This window comes from Carcharodon carcharias, chromosome 19 (assembly GCF_017639515.1).
Source record: "Carcharodon carcharias isolate sCarCar2 chromosome 19, sCarCar2.pri, whole genome shotgun sequence".
NCBI lineage: Eukaryota > Metazoa > Chordata > Chondrichthyes > Lamniformes > Lamnidae > Carcharodon > Carcharodon carcharias.
Genome location: NC_054485.1, coordinates 114048642 through 114069125, shown reverse-complemented (window position 1 = coordinate 114069125; position 20484 = coordinate 114048642). Strand labels below are relative to the sequence as shown.

The window sequence follows — 20484 nt, the reverse complement described above, 5'->3', positions numbered from 1 at the left end:
TGGGTGGGGGGGATGGGGGTGTTAGGGGTGAGGGTGGTGGGGGATTAGGGGGGTGAGAGTGATGTGGGGTGGGTTGGGATGGGTGGGGGGGATGGGGGTGTTAGGGGTGAGGGTGGTGGGGGATTAGGGGGGTGAGAGTGATGTGGGGTGGGTTGGGATGGGTGGGGGGAATGGGGGTGTTAGGGGTGAGGGTGGTGGGGGATTAGGGGGGTGAGAGTGATGTGGGGTGGGTTTGGGATGGGTGGGGGGGATGGGGGTGTTAGGGGTGAGGGTGGTGGGAGATTGGGGGAGTGAGAGTGATGTGGGGTGGGTTTGGGATGGGTGGGGGGAATGGGGGTGTTAGGGGTGAGGGTGGTGGGGGATTAGGGGGGTGAGAGTGATGTGGGGTGGGTTGGGATGGGTGGGGGGGGATGGGGGTGTTAGGGGTGAGGGTGGTGGGGGATTAGGGGGGTGAGAGTGATGTGGGGTGGGTTGGGATGGGTGGGGGGAATGGGGGTGTTAGGGGTGAGGGTGGTGGGGGATTAGGGGAGTGAGAGTGATGTGGGGTGGGTTGGGATGGGTGGGGGGAATGGGGGTGTTAGGGGTGAGGGTGGTGGGGGATTAGGGGGGTGAGAGTGATGTGGGGTGGGTTGGGATGGGTGGGGGGGATGGGGGTGTTAGGGGTGAGGGTGGTGGGGGATTGGGGGGGTGAGAGTGATGTGGGGTGGGTTTTGGGCGTTGGGATGGGTGGGGGGGATGGGGGTGTTAGGGGTGAGGGTGGTGGGGGATTGGGGGGGTGAGAGTGATGTGGGGTGGGTTTTGGGCGTTGGGATGGGTGGGGGGGATGGGGGTGTTAGGGGTGAGGGTGGTGGGGGATTGGGGGAGTGAGAGTGATGTGGGGTGGGTTTGGGATGGGTGGGGGGAATGGGGGTGTTAGGGGTGAGGGTGGTGGGGGATTGGGGGGGTGAGAGTGATGTGGGGTGGGTTGGGATGGGTGGGGGTGTTGGGGTGAGGGTGGGGGGGGAATGGGGGGGTGAGGGTTTGGGGGTTGTGATGGGTAGGGGGGGTGGAGGTGGGGTGGGGGGGTCCCGGTCATGGTCCAGGGGATGGGGGGCCCTGGTCCCGGTCTGGGGGGGTTGGGTCCCGGTCTCGGTCCGGGGATTGGGGGGGGGTCCCGGTCCAGGGGATAGGGGGTCCTGGTCTCAGTGACGGGGGATGGTGGGGGGGGGCGGTCCCGGGGGTATGGGGGATGGGTCCTGGGAGGGGGGGGGGGGGGGGCGCCCCGGTCCTGGGGGGATGGGGGTCCCAGTGATGGGGGATGGGGGGGTGTGTCCCGGAGTGGGGGGGGCGGTCCCGGTGGGGGGGGGGGGGGGGGGGGCGGTCCCGGGTGTGGGCATGGGTGGGGCGTCCCGGGTGGGTGGGGGGAGGTCCCCGTCTGGGGGGGTGGCGGTCCTGGGTCGGGGGGTGTGTCCCGGTGTGGGGGGGGCGGTTTGCGGACCTGGTGGGGGGGGGGGGCGGTCCCGGTGTGTGGTTGGGGGGGGGGGGTGCAGTCCCGGTGGGGGGGGGGGGGGGGCGCGCGGTGGGGGGTCTCGGTGGGGGCCCGGGGGGGCTGGGGGGTCCAGGGGTGGGGTCGGTCCCGGGGGGTTGGGGGGGGTTCTCGGTGGGCGTTCCCGGGGGTGGTGTGTCTCGGGGGGGGGGGGGGGGTGTCTCGGGTGGCGGGGCGGTCCCGGGGGGGGTGGTGTCTCGGGGGGCGGAGCGGTCCCGGGGGGGGGGGGTGGTGTCTCGGGGGGCGGGGCGGTCCCGGGGTTGGTGTGTCTCGGGGGGGGGGGGGGGGGGGGTGTCTCGGGGGGCGGGGCGGTCCCGGGGGTGGGGTGGTGTCTCGGGGGGCGGGGCGGTCCCGGGGGGGGGTGGTGTCTCGGGGGGGGGGGGGGTGGTGTCTCGGGGGGCGGGGCGGTCCCGGGGGTGGTGTGTCTCGGGGGGGGGGGGGGGTGGTGTATCGGGGGGCGGGGCGGTCCCGGGGGTGGTGTGTCTCGGGGGGCGGGGCGGTCCCGGGGGGGGGGGGGGTGGTGTCTCGGGGGGCGGGGCGGTCCTGGGGGGCGGGGCGGTCCCGGGGGTGGTGTGTCTCGGGGGGGGGGTGGTGTCTCGGGGGGCGGGGTGGTCCCGGGGGGGGGTGGTGTCTCGGGGGGGGGGGTGGTGTATCGGGGGGCGGGGCGGTCCCGGGGGGGGGTGGTGTCTCGGGGGGCGGGGCGGTCCCGGGGTTGGTGTGTCTCGGGGGGGGGGGGTGTCTCGGCGGGCGGGGCGGTCCCGGGGGTGGTGTGTCTCGGGGGGGGGGGTGGTGTCTCGGGGGGCGGGGCGGTCCCGGGGGGGGGGTGGTGTATCGGGGGGCGGGGGGTGGTGTCTCGGGGGGCGGAGCGGTCCCGGGGGGGGGTGGTGTCTCGGGGGGGGGGGGGGTGGTGTCTCGGGTGGCGGGGCGGTCCCAGGGGTGGTGTGTCTCGGGGGGGGGGGGGTGGTGTCTCGGGGGGGGGGGGTGGTGTATCGGGGGGCGGGGCGGTCCCGGGGTTGGTGTGTCTCGGGGGGGGGTGGTGTCTCGGGGGGCGGGGCGGTCCCGGGGGTGGTGTGTCTCGGGGGGGGTGGTGTCTCGGGGGGCGGGGCGGTCCCGGGGGGGGGTGGTGTCTCGGGGGGCGGGGCGGTCCTGGGGGGCGGGGCGGTCCCGGGGGTGGTGTGTCTCGGGGGGGGGGGTGGTGTCTCGGGGGGCGGGGCGGTCCCGGGGGTGGTGTGTCTCGGGGGGGGGGGGTGGTGTCTCGGGGGGCGGGGCGGTCCTGGGGGGCGGGGCGGTCCCGGGGGTGGTGTGTCTCGGGGGGGGGGGCGGTCCCGGGGGGGGGGGTGGTGTCTCGGGGTGGGGGGGGGGTGGTGTCTCGGGGGGGGGGGGGGGTGGTGTCTCGGGGGGCGGGGCGGTCCTGGGGGGGGGGTGGTGTCTCGGGGTGGGGGGGTGGTGTCTCGGGGGGCGGAGCGGTCCCGGGGGGGGGGTGGTGTCTCGGGTGGCGGGGCGGTCCTGGGGGGCGGGGCGGTCCCGGGGGTGGTGTGTCTCGGGGGGGGGGGCGGTCCCGGGGGGGGGGGGTGGTGTCTCGGGGGCGGGGCGGTCCTGGGGGGGGGGTGGTGTCTCGGGGGGCGGGGCGGTCCTGGGGGGCGGGGCGGTCCCGCTGCTGATTTTCGCTCCCAGGAGCCGGTTTGATTTTCGGCCCCAACCGTCAGCGGTTTGAATTCTAACAGTCGGCGGAGCCGCGCTGGCCAATGGGGTGGAGATCCTGGCGCACGTGACCAGCTGCAGCCAATGGGAACAGAGTGCGCCATATTTAAAGAAGCTGCCGGACGCTGGGCGGTTTGGATAATTTTTTTTGTTAGTTTGTTGTTATTTTTATTATTGTTATTTTCATTTCTTAAATCGATAAATAATCCCGGCTCCCGGGGGAACAGGAGCAGGTTCGCTGGAGCGGCGGCGGCGGCGGCGGCTCCTCAGTTTGGAGCTTTAGGAGGTAAAGTCTGTGAGGGAGAGAGAGAGGAGGGTTCAAACCGGGGGGGAGGCTGAGTGGGGGGAGGAGGGGAGGCTGAGTGGGGGGAGGGGAGGCTGAGTGGGGGGAGGAGGGGAGGCTGAGTGGGGGGGGGAGGGGAGGCTGAGTGGGGGGGGGAGGGGAGGCTGAGTGGGGGGGGAGGGGAGGCTGAGTGGGGGGGGGGAGGGGAGGCTGAGTGGGGGGGAGGGGAGGCTGAGTGGGGGGGGAGGGGAGGCTGAGTGGGGGGGGAGGGGAGGCTGAGTGGGGGGGGGAGGGGGGTGGGAGGCTGAGTGGGGGGGGGAGGGGAGGCTGAGTGGGGGGGGGGAGGGGAGGCTGAGTGGGGGGGGGAGGGGAGGCTGAGTGGGGGGGGGGGGGGGAGGCTGAGTGGGGGGGGGAGGGGAGGCTGAGTGTGGGGGGAGGGGGGGGGGAGGCTGAGTGTGGGGGGGAGGGGAGGCTGAGTGGGGGGGGGAGGGGAGGCTGAGTGGGGGGGGGAGGGGAGGCTGAGTGGGGGGAGGGGAGGGGAGGCTGAGTGGGGGGGGGAGGGGAGGCTGAGTGGGGGGGGGAGGGGAGGCTGAGTGGGGGGGGGAGGGGAGGCTGAGTGGGGGGGGGAGGGGAGGCTGAGTGGGGGGGGGAGGGGAGGCTGAGTGGGGGGGGGGAGGGGAGGCTGAGTGGGGGGGGGAGGAGGGGAGGCTGAGTGGGGGGGGGAGGGGAGGCTGAGTGGGGGGGGGGAGGGGAGGCTGAGTGGGGGGGGGAGGGGAGGCTGAGTGGGGGGAGGGGAGGCTGAGTGGGGGGAGGGGAGGCTGAGTGGGGGGGGGAGGGGAGGCTGAGTGGGGTGGGGGGAGAGTGGGGTGGGGGGAGAGTGGGGTGGGGGGAGAGTGGGGGGGGAGGGGAGGCTGAGTGGGGTGGGGGGAGAGTGGGGGGGGGAGGGGAGGCTGAGTGGGGTGGGGGGAGAGTGGGGGGGGAGGGGAGGCTGAGTGGGGTGGGGGGAGAGTGGGGTGGGGGGAGAGTGGGGTGGGGGGCTGAGTGGGGTGGGGGGCTGAGTGGGGTGGGGGGCTGAGTGGGGTGGGAGGCTGAGTGGGGTGGGAGGCTGAGTGGGGTGGGAGGCTGAGTGGGGTGGGAGGCTGAGTGGGGTGGGAGGGGGGAGAGTGGTGGGGGGGAGGGGGGAGAGGCTGGGGGGAGGCTGAGGGAGGGGAAGGCTGGGGGGGGCAGTGGGGTAAGGCTGGGGGAGGGAGTGGGGGCTGAGGTGGGAGGGGGAGGGAGGCAGAGGCAGGGGGAGGCGGGAGAGAGGCTGAGGGGCCGGGGGAGAGGGAGGGAGGCTGAGGGGGGGGGAGGCTGGAGGCTGTGGAGGGGGAGGGAGAAGGGGAAGGCTGGGGGCGGAGAGGGGGAAGGAGGGGGAGGCTGGGGGAGGGAGGAGAGGCTGAGGCGGGAGTGGGGGAGGCGGCGGAGGGAGGGAGGAAGCTGTGGCTGGGGGGGGGGGCGGAGGGAGGGCAAGGAAAGCGGGGGAGTTAAAGGGGGAGAGGGAGGTCAAGGTAGGGGGGAAGGGCCAAGCGTGGAGGTGGGTTGAGGATGGCAGGGGGTCCGAGGGTGGGGGAGGTCGAGTGGGAAGAGTTTTCTAGCCCAAAGAACTATGGAGGCTCAGTAATTGGGTATGTTCAAGACTCCTAAATACAAATGACATAAAGGGACATGGGGATAGTGCAGCAAAATGGTGTTGAGGTAAGTGATCAATCATGTTCTAGCTGAATGGTTGAGCAGGCTCAAAGGAACGAATGGCCTATTCTTGCCGCTCTTTCCTAATTTCCATTGTATAAATATACCACGTGGGTGAAAGTGGCACTGACATTGTTCTTGCTTTTGGCAGCATTCCCCTGAACAGGAGCGAGCTCATGGCTGCAGCTGGTCAGAACTTACCAGGGTTGCAACAGCCCCTGGGTGTTACGCAGTCCATGGCCAAAAAACGCAAAGTGACAGATGACAATACAGAGGTGAGTCGCTCAGTCAGAGGGAGAAATCTTTTTTCTGATCTTAGATAACGTGCAGGCCTGCTGCTCTGTGTATTGTATATCAAAGGACCAACATGACATCAGACAAGATTTAAAAAGCCCTGTGAGGAAACTGTGCAGCGAGACAAGGCTGAGATGATGCTGGAGAAGATGGCTTTTCTGCACAGTGGAGATGAATAGAGGAAACATGTAAAATAGCGATGGGTGTGCAAGTGCTACAGTTACAATACCTGATCTTAATCCTCTCCACAGTTGATGTATGGAGTAGGTCTTCTGAGCTGATCAGTATTTCAAAGCTTCTAATCTTGGAGGTTTTAACTGTGTAAACACCTCTGCCTCCTTATGACCTTTAAAAGGCGTTTTGTTCAAAGTTTTAGTCCCCCTTCCTTTGCCACAGCATCTATTTATTTCTGATCACACCTCTGAAGTGCTTTGAGACATCTGCCTACATTACAGGTATGATGTTAAATGCAATTGGGTGTTTGAATGTGGAGTGTATGAAGCTACATGATGTGACCAGGAATCCCCAGACAAGTGATCTAATCCACTAATGCAGAGGAAATGTAAAGCTGAAGGGAACCTTGTGTTTGGGTCGTGAACTAATTTTTCCAATTTATCCCGAAGATTTCATTGTCTTCATTGTATCAGACAAGAGCTGTCAATGCTGTGATAGACACAGAAGTCCTCCATGAAGAAATAAGCTGTCAACCCTGCAAAGGCCTCGTTACTAACACCTGGGGACTAGTGCCAAAATTGGGAGAGCTGTCTTGAAGACTAGTCAAGCCTGACATATGATTCTGTGAGGATGACTCTTAAGGATAATGTCCCAGACAACACCATCACCATCCCTGGGTATGTCCTATCCCATTGGCAGGACAGACCCAGCAGAGGTGGCAAGACTGGCTTGGTAGCACCACTACTGACCAAGCTGGCAAAGTCCTACAGGACATAGCTGTTGGACTGGGTCTGTGGCAGGTGGTGAGGGAACCAACAAGATGGAAAAACATACTTGACCTCATCCTCACCAACCTGCCTGCTGCAGATGCATCTGTCTCTAACAGTATTGATAGGAGCAACCACCATACAGTTGTTGTGGAGATAAAGTCCCCCCTTCACATTGCGGATACCCTCCATCGTGTTGTGTGGCACTACCTCGGTGCTAAATTGGATAGATTTCAAACATATCTAACAACTTAAAACTGAACATCTAAGAGGCGCTGTGGGCCATCACAGCCTCAGAATTGTACTCGAACACAATCTGTAACCTCATGGCCCGGAATATCTCCCAATCTATCATTACCATCAAGCTAGGGGATCAGTCCTGGTTCAATGAAGAATGCAGGAGGGCATGTCAGGAGCATCACCAGGCATATCTAAAAATGACCTGTCAAACCTGATGAAGCTATAACACAGGACCACTTGCGTGCCAAACAGCATTGCAACAAATGATAGGCAGAGCTAAGTGATCCCACAACCAACAGATCAGATCTAAGCTCTGCAGTCCTGCCACAGCAGGTGAGAGGCTAGGAATCCTGAGTAATTCACCTCCTGACTCTCCAAAGCCTGTCCACTATCTACAAAACACAAGTCAGGAGTGTAATGGAATACACCCCACTTGCCTGGATGAGTGCAGCTCCCACAACACTGAAGAAGCTCAACACCATCCAGGACAAAGCAGCCCCGCTTGATTGGCACCACATCCACAAACATTCACTCCCTCCACCACCGACGCACAGTAGCACAGTGTGTACCATCTACAAGATGCACTGCAGGAACTCACCAAGGCTCCTTCGACAGCACCTTCCAAACCCACAACTACTACCATCTAGAAAGACAAGGACAGCAGATAGATGGGAGCAGCACCACCTGGAAGTTCCCCTCCAAGTCACTCAGCATCCTGACTTGGAAATATATTGCCGTTCCCTCACTGTTGCTGGGTCAAAATCCTGGAACTCCCTCCCTAACAGCACTGTGGGTGTACCTACACCACACGGACAAAATCCTGGAACTCCCTCCCTAACAGCACTGTGGGTATACCTACACCACACGGACAAAATCCTGGAACTCCCTCCCTAACAGCACTGTGGGTGTACCAACACCACATGGACAAAATCCTGGAACTCCCTCCCTAACAGCACTGTGGGTGTACCTACACCACATGGACTATAAAAATATATATTTTTTAAATTCTGAGTGACGAAGAAAAAGAATCACTCTTATTTACCAGTTAGCTTTGTAGTTGCAAAATAATTTCTTCTGCTCAGACTTTAACTATACGTTTGCTTTCTTGTTGTTTATCTAGCAGTGACAGACTTGTCAGTCTAGATGGAGGATATGGGATGAGCCCTAGAGTGAGTCTATGTTCATTCCTGACTAAGTGACAAATTCACTTAAATCTCAGCAAGTGAAAGCACTTGATGGAGGACACGACTCGCCTGTGAATAGTCTGCGGATTTAAAAATAGTGAACAAAACCACAAAAGTAACACTGCTGGGTATGCAATTCATGAAGGACTGAACCTCTGCTCAAATTACCCTGTACAGTTAACACTGCATGTTAACAACACTTGGATAAACCACTCGCTGTGTGTGATATGGTTAACTTAAGGTGGAACTCTCAAACACCATTCTCATTAAAATATACAAAATAGATCCTCCACCCACTTTTTTTTTCCCTCCCTACCATCACCTTACAAAAGACCCTCCATTTTTAGTGTTTTTTTTTTTGTTTGATTATCTTGGTCTTTTCAGAACCACTCAGTGTTTCCAGACCCTGGTCCCAAGTTAGCAGATCCACTTGTGATAGTTTAAATGTAACACGCGGGTGCCGGTGACACTGAAACAGTTGCTCGCTTTTGACAGCGCTCCCCTCTGAAGGATCGGACGATGAATATCAACGAGACTGTGGTTAACGATAACAAGAACCCATCGCAGCGCTCACGCCTTCCACAGCCTTCAGTGAAGAGAATGAAACTGAATACAACAGTGGACAACACAGATGTGAGTCCTTCAAAGTGGCTCTGTAGTCATAGACTTGGGGTATACTGTGATTGGTGGGGGGAAGCTGTGATAAATGCCTCAAAAACATGACAAGTATCAAAAACCCTGAATTCATTGCAGCAATTTCTCCAGACGTCGTTGATCCTGAAACTCTCTGCACCACAGATTGTCCAGCCTGTAACTAAAATTGGTGTCTTAACTCCATTAATGCTCTGCAAGCCCATCTCATAAAGGGCCAAAAGTTTGCTTTTATACAGCACCTTTCACTTCTGAATCAGAAGTTTGTAGGTTCAAGCACCGCGCTGCATTCTTGAACTGCAATTTAAACTGACATTTGAGTGCAATGCTGAGGTGATGGCCATCTTTCAGATGACATGTTAAACCAAGACTCCTGCATGTGGATGTAAAAGATTCCACTGCACTATTCATACAACAGTAGAAGCATTCTTGAGGATGGCACTACCTGAATAAACGGGTTGAAAGTTAAACTGCTTGTTTTAAATAAAGCTTGTCACTGGAATGGACTTTTGAATCAAAGATTGCTTTGAGTACTGCAGCTGGTTGATTTTGGGGGCATGTCTGAGCTGATTTTCCTAAGTTTTGAGTTGCTAGTGCTGAGTGACAATAAAGCCAGTTGAGAGTTCCTTTTAGTGATAATGAAGTGTAATTTTTCTTACCTGATGTAGCTTGCCATAGTTGTGAAGAAGTTTGGTTGCAGCACTGCACCCACCAGCAGCAAAGTGGTTTCAAACAGGCCCTCGATTGGGGTAAGGAGCCAGTGTGGAGGTATGTGATCTGAGCCTTGTTTCAGATTTGACGATCGATGCAGGGTTTTTCATCCTCTTTGCATGTCCTTTTACAGTCTAATTTAGTTGTGTGCTGTTGGCTTACCAAATGCCTACTGTTGATGATAGCATAGAGCATGCCACATGTGCCAAGGAGTGCTGTTTGCCCTGGGCTGTTCCCAAAACATAGCATTTTTCTTACAGAAAGGGCAGTTAGTGTGTTCATTATTCAGCTGCTGACTGCAAAGGCTAGGGAGCAGATTTCTTGTTGTAATCCTGGTCTGCTCATGGCTAGATTCATGAGCTTACCTTCTGTTCCTCACGCCTCAGTATGACAACATTCACAATGCCACAGCCCATATGGTCACCCATAATATTCCTCCTCCTCTCCCTCACATCACCCACCCAAATTTTTGATGGATGAAATGATGCAATGACTCACGCTCGTCTAGGGGACCCCTTTGAATCTGGCCTTGACTCTGGGTATCTGTTCCAATCTATACAGGTCCACAGCAGAATGTATTCCAACATTAGATGATTATTTTGTTTGATGTAACTACTGTTATGATCCCCAGCCGAGATTACCACTGGACAAGCCTGATCCCAGAGTGAAACCTAGAGATTCCAAAGTGATAGATCCTAACTTTTAATTGTTTGTTTATCCATGTGGAGAGTAGCTACGGGACAGTCACTGGAGTCAGCTAATGAACTTTTAACAAAATAATTAAAACATTTTTTCAACAAGAAAAGATTAACTATATTGCATTACTTCTTCGCCCACAACTATACCTTTACAGGTATATATAGATTTGTAAGGATAACATGAGCTGCAAAAGCTATTTTATACTCTAATGTTCATAGCAAGTACAGTCCATGTAAACCAATAGGCATCCTGTGGTCAGACACACCACACTGTGAACCCAAGTGACAGATGCCACGTCAAACAGATGCTATGGATCTCTCAACAGTTTTCCCCCCCCACCCCCGACGCTTGTTACACCATGAGCCAATCAGTGCCACCGAATCTGTCTTTCACGCAATGGTTTACAATCCACAGTCCAAGATTTCGTCTTGGAATCTTCTCCCAAACCAATGCTTTCTCTCGGACACCTTCCGCAAGGGTTCACCCCAGGGTTTCGAACTCTCCTTCCTTTGTTCCTCCCTGGGTTGCCACATGTATTCAAGCTGTCTTCCATGCACTGTCTATCTCACCGACTTACCCATCAACAGTACCACTGCTTTACATGCCCATAGCAAAGAGTTATAGACCTTCAGTTGTCTCTTTGGACCATCTTGCCTCTTGCAAACTGTTCTCGCTTTAAATCTGCTTTCTGCAGCTTTTGTCTCTTTAAATCTGAAGCTTTTGCAGCCTTTCCCCCTGCCCCTCACTTATAACTTCACTTAACTGGACCTTTTCTCAGGTTTATGTCCTTCCTTTGACTAGAAGATCTGCATTGGACATTCCCCTGTTTCTGTTTTATGCCTTTGGCCTTGGGACCTTTTGGGAAATCTGCAGCTCCCTCTCTTAGTGTCCAGTCTCTCTGGGGACTTGGTTTCAAATTTAACTTAAAATTGCTGTTTGTGCGTCTGTGGGACCCTGCCTCTCTGGACCCTTGTTGCTAGACAACAGCCCAATTCTTCCACCCTTGTTTGTTTACCTTAGCCGCAACAGTCGTAAAAGCCTCATTGGACATGCAAGCACCTTTTAAAAGTGAAACTAAAACTCCATCTGACCTTTCTTAACACTCAGGTTCAGAAATAGAAATCAAACTTAAACTTTAAAGCTAAAACTCACTCCCAACACCTGAAAATACCAATATAACTTATTTAAACTATCTCTATTTCCTAACACTATGAATAGGTTATGGGGTGGGGAACTGAAGCTGAGTATGTGTAGATCTGGGCTAGCGTGGATGAGCTTTGTGATACTTGAGCTGGAGTGTTTGCTGAAAGTTAATGTGATCACAAACAAAGATCACTGTGACCAGGTGACATGCTTATGACATGTATACCAGTGAGCCAGGTCTGCTGGGCTTTGCAGCTTTACAATGAATGGATTCCTCTCTACAGGCTTCTGTATATAACAGCACCGTATCCTTTTCTACAGCTAGATTGGCGAGACCTGTTCAAGGGGTGGTAACTAGAACTCGGGCTGTGAACTGTGCAGCCACTGTAACTGGAGGTAAGTGTGATTCTTGCCTTGAGTTTTCCTTCTGGGGAGGAAGGAAATAATCAGCATAAAGCCGTGGACATGGAATTAAACCTCAATGCAACCAGACCATGTGCATTATAAAATGATTTAAACTACTGTATGGCTGATGCATAGTGTGTTCTAACCTACAGTATATTAGGATGGAATTCAGTCTCAATGGGGCTCTCTCCCTTCTGGAAGAGTGAAGGTGCTCTAACACTTGGGTTAGTGACTGGACCATGCTGAGCACTGGTGGCTGCTTGGTATTATAGCCTTAAGTGATTTGGACGGGAGAGAGTTAAAAGGGACAAACTAATTACCGGGGAGCTTGGAAGTCATTTTGAGGTCCTGCAGCTATAATTAACAATTTTTATCTATTCAAACTGCAGGATGGTAATGAGTTTTCTGAGCTGAGTGTGGAACTTGTCTCTCTACAGACCTGCTGCATGCTTTTCCTGCTAAGGAACAATTCATTCCTCTTACGTATTCTTTCTTTGATAGCTATGGGGAAGAAGCCAAGAGTAGCAGTCACTGCACCATCCTCTGCCCAGACAGCAGGTAAAGTACTTGATATCTAATGCTCTCAATACAGGGTTGACCTCTTGGGAGGGGGACTGCTCCTAATGTTAATTCAAAAGCATATTTGGGGTCAATTAATATTGGAATAAGATATTAACTCTAGTCATGTTTGGAAAGGTTAGGGAGCAAACTGCACTATAGCCTAAGGGACTGGTAAGCTTCTGTCCACCTGTGGTTCCGTAGAGCATATTTTGATGTAGTGTAGTGAAGAAATGTGTTGCCCAGAGCTGTAGGTTGGGGTATTTTACTCAAATTCTAATTTTTATTCAAATCTAATAAACTCCAGTTCCACCTTCATGTTTCATGGCCCATGAGCCTCATTTATGTCAAGTTATTTGACTTTATTCCAGCAAATTGTATCTTACACTTTGTAGATTTGTTTTGTAATTTCACATCCAGGTCACAAATACACTTTTTGTTGCTGATATGTTGCATTTGAAAAAGCAGTGAACCGTTTTTTTGTCCACCTTCCAGCAGTTGGCTCCAAGAAGCGCCCAGCTTGGGATTTGAAAGGGCACCTTAGTGACATGAAGGTGCAGCTGGGTAACATGAAGACACAGATGTCTGAGTACACAAGCAAGCTAGAGGTCTCTGAGCTGCAGAGCAGGCAGCTTCAAGAGGGCATGGATCTGAGAGTCAAACAATTGGATGCTGCCAGCTTGCAGATCAAAGAACTGCAAAGCAACCTAAAGTTAGTATTGTATTGTATCATTGGGCTATTTGCACCAGTAATAAATAGCAGGAATAAGCCTGCAGCAAAAACACTTAGAACAAAATCCTCTGTATTTCACAATGATTTCACACCATCATGAGGGAGAAAAGTTGTACATGTTAGCTACCTTCAACTACCTTTGGTACTTTTCTAGCTTAACTTGCTATTTTTGTGCCAGCCCCCTTAGTGATTTGGATGGGGTGGTGGTGGTAGAGGGAAGCTGTTGTCCATGTTGACCCAAATAATTAAATCAAATAGTCAATTGGTAGTACAGAGCTTGAGTATTGCTGAACAAAAGACATGCTGTCGAGGCTTTTCATTTTGTATTCATTAGGGCAGATGCAAAAAATGCCAAATTTCAAAGGAAACAACAATATTTACTGCATGAGAAAAGTGGAGGGGCGGGTGTGGTGCTGATTGGATAGCAAGTCAGCTCTGGTTGGCGAATGCAGCAGGGGAAGTATTGTGTCCCCGCCATGCTTTGTTTTATTTCAAAAAAGCTGCTCTTTTGCCTGCAGAGGACAGGTCTCTGCATGTGAATAAATGTAGCTTCTAGCAAATGTAAGTGAGCTCCATTGTGCACCTGACTGATAATCTTAAATTGGTGTAATTCTGAGCACACTTGGGATGTTCAGCAAATGTACCGCCTTCAACATTCAATCCCTCCACCACCAACACAGTGGCAGCAGATGCATGGGAGCACCACCAACTGCAAGTCCCCCCCCAAGCCACGCACCATACTGACTTGGAACTATATTGCCATTCCTTCACTTTTGCAAAAACCTGGGACTCTCCCCCAAAAAGCATTGTGGGTGAACCGCTGCAGTCCATGTGTTGTAGGTACAAGATGGTTCACTGGCACCTTCTCCAGGGAAATTAGGGATGGACAATAAATGCTGGCCTAGGCAGACACCCAATCTAGCAGCTATGTCCTTTAGGACTCGGTCAGCTCAGTCAGTGGTGCTACCGAGCCACTCTTGGTGATGGCTGTTGAAGTCCCCCACCCAATTCTTTCTTCTTTGCACTTGCCACGCTCTGTGCTTCTTCCAAATAGTGTTCAACATGGCATACTGATTCCTCAGTTGATGGGGAAAGTGATAATCAGCAGCAGGTTCCCTTGTCCAGGTTTGACCTGATGCCATGAGATTTCATGAGGTCTAAAATTGATGTTGAGGACTCCCAGCGCAACTCCCAACTGTGTAAACCACTATGCTGCCATCTTTGGTGGGACAAGGCATACCCAGGGATGGTGATGGTGGTGACTACTGCATTAAAGGTGCTGTATAAATGCAAGTTGTTGTGAATGTGTCCAGTCCTGTCCCAGCCCAGAAACCTTGACTATTCACCATTTCTACTTAGGACAATGGAATTGCTGCTGAAGGACAGAGAAGTGGAGCTGGAGAAGTGCCGAGATGAGAATACTGCCATGCAGGGAGTGTTGGAGGTACAGGAAACTGAAGTAGAACGCTTAACTGCTCAGGTCAAAGAACTAAAGAGCAGCAGGAGTGTGCTCCAAAGCAACTATCAGACCCTCTCCAGTTTGGCTGAGGATACTGAGGTAGTGTCACATTTTTGGATGTTTGACCATTTTTCCCCTTCCCAGAAAAGGATCTAAGTGCGCTTTGAAGGGTACGTCTCAGGAATGTCAAGTTAGAAAGTAGGTGGAGGCAGGCTCAATGAAAACATTCAAAAGGGAATGTTTTATGGAAAGGAAGAATGTTCAGGGTTACGGGGAGAAAGTGGGAGAATAGCCGCAGTCGAATTGCTCCTACAGAGAGCCAGCGCAGACATGATGGGCCAAATAGCCCCTTGCACTGTAATAATTCTGATTCTGATTTAACAAGCAGGTCAGTGATCTGATCTTACTCCAGTCCACAGTTTTACTATCTCGGGACATACCATTCGGATACTGGTCAGCTCTATACCAGAGAGGCACTGCACTGCCATACCTGAAGCAGCCCTCAGGTGGAGTTGCCTTTTCACGTGATGAAAGCTGTAGCTGATAATGAAGAATTGGAGGGACATGGTACCCAGAAGATTAGGTTTCAGGTGTGTTAAGAACTTCTCTGGGTGTTCTGGCAATGCAGAAGGATCAGGGAGGTGAGTTGAGATATTATGGGAATGATTTTCATGGGTCAGTATTAGTAGGCTTTGCAGCCTGAATTAGAATTTGCAATCTTGCAGTCTTACGTGCAGTGGATTTGGTTAGTGTCATCTTAATCCTAATCTTGGATGACATGCTAGGAGGGACATATCATTATGATCCAATGGATGATGCAAGCTGACTAAACTAATCCTACATGCTTAAGAGTAGACGGTGGCGGAGTGGTAATGTCACTGGTTTTGTAATCCAGAGGCCCAGTCTAAAGCTCTGGGGACAAACCCCACTTTGGCAGCTGGTGGAATTTAAATTCTATTAATAAAATCTGAATTGAAATCGAGTCTAGTAATGGTGACCATGAAACTATCATTGATTGTAGTAAAAATCCATCTGGTTCACTGATGTCTTTTAGGGAAGGAAAGCTTTCCTTATCCGGTCTGGCCTACATGTGACTCCAGACCCACAGCAATGTGGCTGACTCTTAACTGCCCTCTGAAATGGCCTAGCAAGCCACTCCGTTCAAGGGCAATTAGGGATGCGTAACAAATGCTGGCCTTGCCAGCCACACCCACATCCCATGAAAGAATACAATAAAAAAATCCTGTTTACTAGGAGCAAAGTAAGATATCATCTTTCTTCCTCATTAGGATATAAGAGGGGGGAAAAGCATCCATGGCTAAGCAAGGAAGTTAAAGATAACTTAAAGGCAAAAACTAAGGCATGCCAAATTGCAAAGGCAGGCTGGAAGATTGGGAAACTTTTAAAGATCAACAAAGGGTTACTAAAAAAAAATTAAGAGAGCAAAGGTAAATTATGAAAGAAAACCAGTGCAAAATGTAAAAACTGATAGCAAAAGCTTCTACAAGCATATAAAAGGAAAGAGTAGCTAAGGAGAATGTTGGTCCCTTGGAGGACGAGACTGGGGAGTTAATAGTGGGAATGCAGAAATGGCAGTGACACTTAATCAACATTTTGCCTCAGTTTTTACAGTGGAGGACACTAGTACCACCTCAATAGTAACAGGTAGTGCAGAGGGTATAGAGAAGGAGGAACTTAGAACAATTACCATCACTAGAGAAGAAGTACTGAGCAACTATTGGGATTAAAGGGTGACTAGCTCCCAGGACCTGATGGCTACATCCCAGGGTCTTAAAGGAAGTGGCAGCGGAGATAGTGGGTGCATTTGCTATAATATTCCAAAATTCCCTGGATTCTGGAAAGGTTCCAGTGGATTGGAAAAATGGTAATATAACACCCTTATTCAAAAAGGGGGGGAGGCAGAAAGTAGGAAACTATAGACCAGTTAGTTTAACGTCTGTCTTTGGGAAATTGTTGGAATCCATTATTAAGGAAGTAGTAATGGAGCATTTGGAAAGTCAAAATGCAATCCATCAGAGTCAGCATGGCTTTATGAAGAGTAAATTGTGTTTGACTAATTTGCTAGAGTTCTTTGAAGATGTGACAAGCAAAGTGGATAATGGGGATCCTGTAGATGTAGTATATCTGGACTTCCAGAAGGTCTTTGATAAGGTGTCACACAAAAGATTAATACACAAGATAAGATCACACGGAGTTAGGGGTAATATATTAGCTTGGATAGAGGATTGGCTAACCAACAGAAAGCAGAGAGTCGGGATAAATGGGTCGTCTTTGGATGGCAAGCTGTAACTAGTGGGGTGCCACAGTGTTCGGTCCTTGGGCCCCAACTATTTACAATCTATATTAATGACTGGAATTCAGGGATAGAAGGTACTATAGCTAAGTTTGCAGATGACACCAAAATAGGTGGGAAAGTAAGTTGCAATGAAGAAATAAGAAATTTACAAATGGATATGGACAGGTTAGGTGAATAGGCCAAAATTTGGCGGATGGAGTTTAACGTGGATAAGTGTGAGGTTACCCATTTTGGTCGGAAGAATAAAAAGGCGACTTATTTTAATGGAGATAAACTTCTGAAAGCTTCAGTGCAGAGGGATCTGGGTGTCCTCGTGCATGAATCGCTGAAAGCTAGTCTGCAGGTACAGCCGATAAGAAGGAAGGCAAATGGAATTTTGGCATTTATTGCTAAAGGAATAGAGTATAAAAATAGGGAAGTGTTGTTGCAACTGTACAAGGCATTGGTGAGACTGCACCTGGAGCACTGTGCACAGTTTTGATCCCTTTACTTGAGGAAGGATGTAGTTGCACTGGAGGCGGTTCAGAGGAGGTTCACTAGATTGATTCCAGAGATGTGGGGCTTGTCTTATGAGGAGAGCTTGAGCAGTTTAGGCCTATACTCGCTAGAGTTTGGGAGGATGAGAGGAAATCTAATTGAGGTATATAAGATGTTAAAAGGGATAGATAAAGTGGACGTGGAGCAGATGTTTCCCCTTCTGGGGTATTCTAGAACGAGAGGCCATAGTTTTAGGCTAAGGGGTGGTAGATTTAAATCAGAGATGAGGAGGAATTACTTTCCTCAAAGGGTTGTGAATCAGTGGAATTCACTACCTCAGAGTGCAGTGGATGCCGGGACGCTGAATAAATTTAAGGAGGAGAGAGACAGATTTTTATTTAGTAACGGGCTGAAAGGTTATGGGGAGAGACGGGAAGTTTGAGTTGAGGCTGAAATGAGATCAGCCATAATCATAATGAATGGCGGGCAGGCTCAAGGGACTGAATTGCCTACTCCTGCTCCTAGTTATGTTATGTAAATGTTTTGGGTTGACTGTGTACTGTGTTTATGAACATACCCCTTTCAGATGGTGTCTAAAATAATAGCACAAACTGGCCATGTTTTCACTTTGTCTAGAACAAGCTGAAGTTGAAAGAGATGGAGCTCTCACAAAAGCTTGCATACGTAGAAGAGCAACATTCAACAATCACATCCCTACGTGAAGTGATCGTGGATCGGGAGGAAAGGCTGCACCATACAGAACAGGAGAGGCGCAGGCTGCACAACACTGTGCAAGAGCTCAAGGTACATGAGGGCCAAGTCAGCCATTGCCAGGAGCCTGTGCAGGCACCCTTCTATTTTCCAGATAATCAGAATGTAAATTTGAAACTTGCAACCTCGCAAAATGGGGCTGGGGTCATTGAAGACAAGTGGAATGGACAGTATGTGGCAAATACAGTCCAGTGTTGAAGTGGGCAGTAGGTGGCAAATGTAGTTCAGTGTGGAGGTGGAACAGTATAGGTGTCCATGAAGAGCTTTCTCCTGTTGTAGCTCTGTCTCCACAAGCAGTAGATGGTTTGAGGAATTCTTTTCCTTTTCCCCATGTGTAACCAATAATTTGTTCCTCTTCCCTGCAGGGTAACATCCGTGTGATCTGCCGCGTACGGCCAGTTCTGGATTCTGAGAAGGAAGGTAGCAGTGAAATTGAACATGTCCAGTTCTCAGCCAGTGATGAGAAGGTGATCGCCCTGACTAAAAGGGAGGAGGTAAGATTGTCCTGTTTTAAATATCTGATCCTTCAAACTGGTGACTTCCACCCCAACTAAACCCACTGCAACAATGCTGCTACAGGCTAGATTCAGGAACAGGGCAAGGATGTTCTATTCTTTCCACAAAGCAGATAATGGAAGAGTTGTCCAACTGATTTTACTGGACCTATGAAAAGGGGTGGCTGTGCTGTCCACTTACTCCTGAGTGTTAAGTGGTAGGGCAGGCCACTCTCACTGCTTGCTTTCTGTTTCCAGGATCTGGGTGTTCTTGTGCACGAACTGCAAAAGGTTATCATGCAGATGCAGCTAGTAATTAAAATGGCAAATGGAATTTTGGCCTATATTGCAAGGAGGGTTGGAGTTTAAAAATAGGAGAAATTTTGTTATAACTGTACAGGGTGTTGGTGAGGCCACACCTGGAGCACTATGCACAGTTTTGGTCCCCTTATTTAAGAAAGGATATAATGGCATTGGAGGCACTTCAAAAGAGATTCAGTAGGCTGATTCCTGGGATGAAGGGGTTGACTTATCAAGAACGGCTAAACAGGTTAGGTCTTTATTCACAGAGTTTAGAAGAATGAGGGGTGGTCTTATTGAAACGTACAAGATTCTGAGGAGGCTTGACAGGGTAGATGTTGAGATGTTTCCACTAGTGGGGGTATCTCTAACTAGGAGACATACTTACAGAATAAGGGGACACTCATTTAAAACTGAGATGCAAAGGAATTTCTTCCAAGGGTAGTGAATGTTTGGAATTCTCTAGAATCTCAGAATTTCACAGCGCAGAAGAGGCCCTTCGGTACATCAAGTCTGCACCAACATGTAAGAAACACCTGACCTACCTACCTAATCCCATTTACCAGCACTTGGCCCACAGCCTTGAATGTTATGACGTGCCAAGTGCTTATCCAGGTACTTTTTAAAGGATGCGAGGCAATCCGCCTCCATCACCCTCCCAGGCAGCGCATTCCAGACCGTCACCACCCTCTGGGTAAAAAAGTTTTTCCTCACATCCCCCCCCCCCCCCCCCAAACCTCCTGCCCCTCACCTTGAACTTATGTCCCCTCGTGACTGACCCTTCAACTAAGGGGAACAGCTGATCCTTATCCACCGTGTACACCTTGATCAGGTCACCCCTCAGTCTTCTCTGCTCCACCGAAAACAACCCAAGTCTATCCAACCTGTCTTCATAACTTAAATGTTTCATCCCAAGCAACATCCTGGTGAATCTCCCCTGCACCCCCTCCAGTTCAATCACATCTTTCCTATAATGTGGCAACCAGAACTGCACACAGCACTCCAGCTGTGGCCTCACCAAGGTTCAATACAACTCCAACATGACCTCCCTACTTTTGTAATCTATGCCTCGATTGATAAAGGCAAGTGTCCCATGTGCCTTTTGCACCACCCCACTAACATGCCCCTCTGCCTTCAGAGATCTATGGACACACACACCAAGGTCCCTTTGTTCCTCAGAACTTCCTCGTGTCATGCCGTTCATTGAATACTTCCTTGTCAAATTACTCCTTCCAAAGTGTATCACCTCACACTTTCAGGGTTAAATTCCATCTGCCGTTTATCTGCCCATTTGACCATCCCGTCTATATCTTCCTGTAGTCTAAGACACTCAACCTCACTGTTAACCACCCAGCCAATCTTTGTCATCCGCAAACTTACTAATCCTACCCCCCACATAGTCATCTATGTCATTTATATAAATGACAAATAATAGGGGACTGAGCACAGATCCCTGTGGTATGGCACTGAACATTGGCTTCCAGTCACTAAAGCATCCTTCTATCATCACCCTCTGTCTCCTACAAGTAAGCCAATTTGGAATCCACCTTATCAAATTACTCTGTATCCCATGTGCATTTGCCTTCTTTATAAGTCTCCCATGTGGGACCTTGTCAAAGGCTATGCTGAAATCCATATAAACTACATCAACTGCACTATCCTAATCTACACATCTGGTCACCTCTGCAAAACATTCAATCAAATTTGTTAGGCATGACCTCCCTCTGACAAAGCCATGCTGACTATCCCTGATCAAACTTCACCTCTCCAAGTGGAGATAGATTCTCTCCTTCAGAATTTTCTCCAATAGTTTCCCTACCACTGATGTGAGACTCACTGGTCTGTAGTTCCCTGGCTTATCTCTACAACC

General features: G+C 51.7%; 1 protein-coding gene across 5 annotated transcripts in view; it reads left to right on the top strand.

Annotated features, from left to right (window-relative positions):
- Positions 1-3315: 3315 nt before the first annotated feature.
- Positions 3316-20484, top strand: part of kifc1 (kinesin family member C1) — a 31708-nt gene continuing 14539 nt past the window's right edge. Inside the window, exons 1-10 of one of the 5 annotated variants that reach the window (XM_041213590.1) lie at positions 3316-3512; positions 5389-5512; positions 8407-8529; positions 9216-9315; positions 11422-11496; positions 12007-12063; positions 12559-12775; positions 14156-14354; positions 17686-17853; positions 18186-18314. In XM_041213590.1, the coding sequence (XP_041069524.1) occupies positions 5414-5512; positions 8407-8529; positions 9216-9315; positions 11422-11496; positions 12007-12063; positions 12559-12775; positions 14156-14354; positions 17686-17853; positions 18186-18314 (1167 nt within the window). In that variant the 5' untranslated portion in view covers positions 3316-3512; positions 5389-5413. Of the gene's footprint in view, positions 3513-5388; positions 5513-8391; positions 8530-9215; positions 9316-11421; positions 11497-12006; positions 12064-12558; positions 12776-14155; positions 14355-17685; positions 17854-18185; positions 18315-20484 lie in introns of all 5 variants that reach the window. The other 4 variants (XM_041213589.1, XM_041213591.1, XM_041213588.1 and 1 more) reach the window with 4 other exon arrangements.